This window comes from Chrysochloris asiatica, unplaced genomic scaffold (genome assembly GCF_000296735.1).
Source record: "Chrysochloris asiatica unplaced genomic scaffold, ChrAsi1.0 scaffold00679, whole genome shotgun sequence".
NCBI classification, from domain to species: domain Eukaryota; kingdom Metazoa; phylum Chordata; class Mammalia; order Afrosoricida; family Chrysochloridae; genus Chrysochloris; species Chrysochloris asiatica.
The window spans coordinates 29,278-34,447 of NW_006409197.1; the positions used below are offsets into that span (position 1 = coordinate 29,278).

Below are 5,170 nucleotides of genomic sequence, written 5' to 3' on the forward strand. Positions count from 1 at the left end.
CATGGCTCCATATATAGATATGTAAGAGTCGATGGGGTCCATGAACAGATATGTTAAGACAAGTCCCGCTCACAGTGACCCCGTGGGACAGGCTAGAACTGTCCCACCAGGAGGTCTCGGCAGTACTACAGAAGCACATCACCAGTTGTTTCTCCTGCAGAGTCACCGGATGAGTCTGCACTGACAATCATTTGGTTAGCAGTCCAGTACTGGACCGTTTGTCCACCTGCCCTCCTCACAAGTCTATGAACACTTGAAGGCCATGATCCCTTCTTCAGAATCCAGCCTGCTGCAGTGCCCTCCCTCCAGTGAATGGGACTCACCTGACACACGTGCTTGGGATGTTCTCCTGAATTTCAGAGCCATGAACCTGACAGAATTCTCGTAACATGGAGGGCCAGCTGTTGTTTTCCATGAATCGTACCACTGTATCTTCAGGGGTTATGTTTTCTTCATCATTAATATTTTGAGATGCTGATAAAATAATTTAAATTCAGGTTCATAATATAAAATATAAAGGATAAGCATTAATTAGAGAGAAAACGCAGCTGTGAGAACAGAAAGACTGTCATATTTAATTGTTTCAATACTTTGGACGGGATCCAAAAGCGATTTACTAGGAAAACCTCCAATGAAGTTTGGGAATGAAAATAGCAGGAGGGTTTAACTAGATGACTTAAAAAAGGATGTGGATACAAGGCACTTGTAACATTAAAACTAAAAGAAGAAAAAGGATGATCTTTTTTCATAAACACGGGTTTTATTTTTGATGATTGTCAACAAACAAGGTCAGGTATCAGTGAGGTTCCTTTCCTCAACTACAGAGGCCTACTCTAACTCATGTATTCCAATCCCATTCCTTCCTCGCAGGAAGGTAAGTCAATGGTTTCTGACCTTCCTGATGCTTGCTGGATGAGCAATAAGGGTTGGACCTGGGCACACCTATGGTCATCAGACTAGCAGAGAAGTGCACCGTTTGAACATTCAAACTCCTCGACATAATGGATACCGATGCCAAAATACATGGAGATCTCCAAAGAATGATGGACCTACAGATGTAGAAAGGAAACAAGGACCCTTCCCATCAGCCGACCGAAAGAAAGGTCCATCCTAGGGCCGGAACCCTGAATTCAGACTTGGGGCCTCCTAAACTGTGAGGATACATTTCTGGTTGTGAAAGCCATCCACGTGGGGTATTTCTATTCTAGCAACATTAGATAAATAAGACACTGATCTTTTCTCCTTCTTCAAATTTTCCTACGTTTTAATGAATGGATGTTTGCAGCTGTTTCTTCTCCTCTGAATCAAATCACATCAGAGAATGAAAGTTCTGAAAGCTTTGTACTGTCGACTTTCTTAAGGTCAAGTCTACTTTGAGGAGACAGCTCTTCTCCAGTCATACTGTAAGTGCCTTCCAGTCTAAGGGGCTAATCTTGTTTATGAAAAAAGATCAATCTTCCAATGCTCATCAGAACATTTCCACCAGGTGGCTTTTCAAAAGTGGACCACCTCTCTCTTTCTAGTCTGTGTCCCGTTCGAAGCTCTGCTGAAGCCTGTCCATCACGGGTGAACTTGCTGGTAACTGAAACACTGGTGGGATAGGTTCCAAAGTAACAACCTGCAAGCCACCGCAGTATGACCAACTGCCGGAATGATGGTGGAGTTCAATACGTGGAGGTTGAATTCAAGTGGAAGCCAGGATATGCACGCTCCAGAGAGCAAATTACCGTAACTGTATCATTCAACAATACATTACCCATCCTCAGCTCTCATACTCAATTAACACCAAGTATTTGGTGAATACATTTTAAAAGAAATGAAGGTATCCATACCTGCCAGGTTTCTGAAGGTTTCCATCATTACATCTCTGTAGAGTTGCTTCTGAGAAACATCCAGTAATTCCCACTCTTCCCAGGTAAAATCCACAGCCACGTCATCAACAGTCACGGAGTCCTAAAACAGCCCACATATTCTGTTTCAGCAAGGTACCACGTATTCCAATAGGTGTGAAAGGAAAGGTGAGGACAGTCTGAGGAACTGAGATTTCATGGGGAAATTTTCACAGGGTTCTGTGTTCTACTAAGGTCTACTCTAGGGTTTTCCCATCAGCCTCAATCCTTCACTGGCTCCATTAACGAGAAGCCTTCAAAAAGTTCATGGAAAAGTCCCATTACCTTTTTTTGTTGTTGTTATCATTTTATTGTGAATTAAGTGAAGATTTACAGAGCAGATCCTCAGTTTTACATTCAATATTATTTATTAAGTTTTTATTGTGAATTATGTGATCGTTTACATGGGAGAAAATTATCTTTACTTTCATCCTACTGTATTTCATTTCATTGCAGTGATTAAATTCCCCTGCATGCATCATCAAACCACCAAAGGGTAAAACCTGCAAGCCTTCCCCCTGGCCGTCAGCATACACACCCTCTCCCCTCCCTGGGTCCAGAGTCCCAAGCCACTCCATCACTCTATGTCATTGTTTCTGCCTCCATCCGGCACATCACTGCTTCTCTGGATAAGGTCCTGCACTTTGCTTTGCTCCCTTTATAGCTCCAGGGACCTCCACTCCTGCACTGCAAAATCAACCACTCCCCGGCTTTTGTTACAAAATGCCTACCTTTCCAACCCTCAGTCAGTCCTGATAGTCCATTCCCTTAGGCACCACAAGAGTCTTATCCCCATCATCTTTCAGCATCCCCGTCCTGACAGCTTGGAAATCACTCAATGGAGATTCTACCTTTCCCCATACCTTCTGGAACTAGGTTCCCAAATGAAAGCTTGTAAGCCAGTTACTACTCGCTTTTGAAGCCCACACCATTTTGAGTAGCTAATGTCTAAGGTGACCATCCTTGTTGATCCTGTGTACCTAGGGAGCAGGAATCATCCTACTGCATCCACAGGCATAGGTCAATATAAAAAAAATTTATGTGCATCAAAAGACTTCACCAAAACAGGAAAAAGGGAACCCACAGAATAGGAAAAAATCTTTTGCAATGACGCACCAGACAAGGGACTAATTTCTCAAATATACTGGAACCTAAAAACACCTCTACAAGGACAAATAACCTAATTTAAAAATGCACACAGTACAGGAACAGACACTTCACCAAGGAGGAGATCCGGGCAGCCAATAAATATATGAAATGTTCACGATCACTAGCCATTGTTGTTGTTGTTGTTAGGTACCATAGAGTCGGTACCAACCCATAGTGACCTTATGCACAACAGAACGAAACACTGCCAGATCCTGGGCCAGCCTCACTATTGTTGCCACGCTTGAGTCCACTGATGCTGCCACTTGGCTAATCCATCTCATGGGGGTCTTCCTCTTTTTCTCTGACCAGCCACATTACCAAACATTGTATCCCTCTCCAGAGACTGGTCCTGCATGATAATATGTCCGAAGTATGAGATTTGAAGTTTGACCATCTTGGCCTCCAAGGATCACTCTGGCAGCACCTCTTCCAAAATGGATCTATTGGTTCTTTTGACAGCCCATGGCACTTTCAATAGTCTCCTCCAACACCATAACTCAAAAGCCTCAATTCTTCTATGGTCTTCCTTATTCACTGCCCAGCTTTCACATGTATATGAGGTTATCGAAAATACCATGGCTTGGGTCAGGCCCACCTTAGTCCTCAAGCTGATGTCTTTGCTCTTGAGCACTTTTAAAAAGGTCTTGTGCAGCAGATTTGCTTAATGCAATATGTCATTTGATATCTTCACTGCTGCTTCCATGAGTGTTGATAGTTGATCCAAGAAAAACAAAGTCCTTGACAACTTTAATCTTTTCTCCGTTGATAAGAATGTTGTATATTGGTCCAGAGGTGAGGATTATTGTTTTCTTTACAATGAGATGTAATCCATACCAAGAGATTCAAATCAAACAATGAGATATCATCTCACACCAGCAGTAACAGCAAAGATCAAAAAAGTAGAGGACAATACATTCTGGCAAGGATGTAGAGAGACTGGGACTCTCCTACATTGCTGGAGGGATTGCAAATGGTCCAACCACTCTTGAAAACTATATGGCACTTCCTTAGAAGGTTGGAGATAGAGATCTCTTAAAATCCAGTAATTCCTTTACTTGATGTTTATCCACAAGAAATACAAGCCATAACACAAGTAGATATATGCACAACAATGTTCATATCAGCACTATTTATAATAACAAAAAGATGGAGACAGCCTTAGTACCCATCTAGGGAAGAATGGATAAACAAACTTTGGCACATAACATAATGGAATATTATACTATATCGAACAGTAACAAGGAAATTGTAAGCCACCAGAAAACATGGATGAACCTTGAGGACATTATGCTGAGTGAAGAAATTTGGAAGACAACTATCTGACCGACTGATTGGAAGAGATCTATATTTGTGCCCATTTCAAAAAGAGGTGACCCAACGGAATGATGAAATCATCAGAGGATCTCTTTGATATCACATGCACGTAAAGTTTTACTAAAGGTAATAATACAGAAATGGCTGCAAGCACACAGTGACAGAAAACTTCCAGAGGTTCAAGCCGGACTCAGAAGAGGCCGTGGAATGAGGGATATCATTGATGTCCGATGGATCTTGGCTGAAAACAGACAATATCAGAAAGATATCTACCTGTGCTTTACTGACTACGCAAACGCTTTTGATTGTGTGGATCATGACAAGGTATAGACAACATTGAAAATTATGAGTATTCCAGAACACTTAACTGTGCTCATGAGGACTCTGCAGCTGGACCAAGAGGCAGTTGTTTGACGAGAACATGGGAACACTGAATGGTTTCAAATTAAGAAAGGTGTGTGATAGGATTGTATTCTTCCACCATACTTATTCAACTTGTATGCTGAACAAATAATCCAAGAAGCTGGGTTATATGAAGAAAACCGTGGCATCAGGATTGGAGGAAGACTCAGGAACAACCTGTGATATGCAAGTGATACAACCTTACTTGCTGATAGTGAAGAAGACTTAAAGTATTTACTGATGAAAATTAAAGAGCACAGCCTTCAGTATGGACTGCATCTCAACGTGAAGAAAACAAAAATCCTTACCACTGGACCAATAAACGACAGTCTTATCAACAGAGACAAGATTGAAGTTGTCAAGGACTTCATTCATTTTGGATCAACTATGAACACTCATGGAAGCAGCAGTCAAGA

The 5,170-nt window shown here is 41.8% G+C and overlaps 1 protein-coding gene across 1 annotated transcript in view; it reads right to left on the reverse strand.

Moving 5' to 3' along the window:
* The window catches only part of LOC102823835 (zinc finger protein 2 homolog), a 3,584-nt gene extending 3,193 nt beyond the window's left edge, over window positions 1-391 (reverse strand). Inside the window, exons 1-2 of the mRNA XM_006877931.1 lie at window positions 324-391; window positions 74-125 (exon numbers count right to left, since the gene is read on the reverse strand). Coding sequence (XP_006877993.1) covers window positions 74-125; window positions 324-391 — 120 coding nt within the window. The remainder of the gene's footprint in view (window positions 1-73; window positions 126-323) is intronic.
* Between the last annotated feature and the right edge of the window lie 4,779 nt (window positions 392-5,170).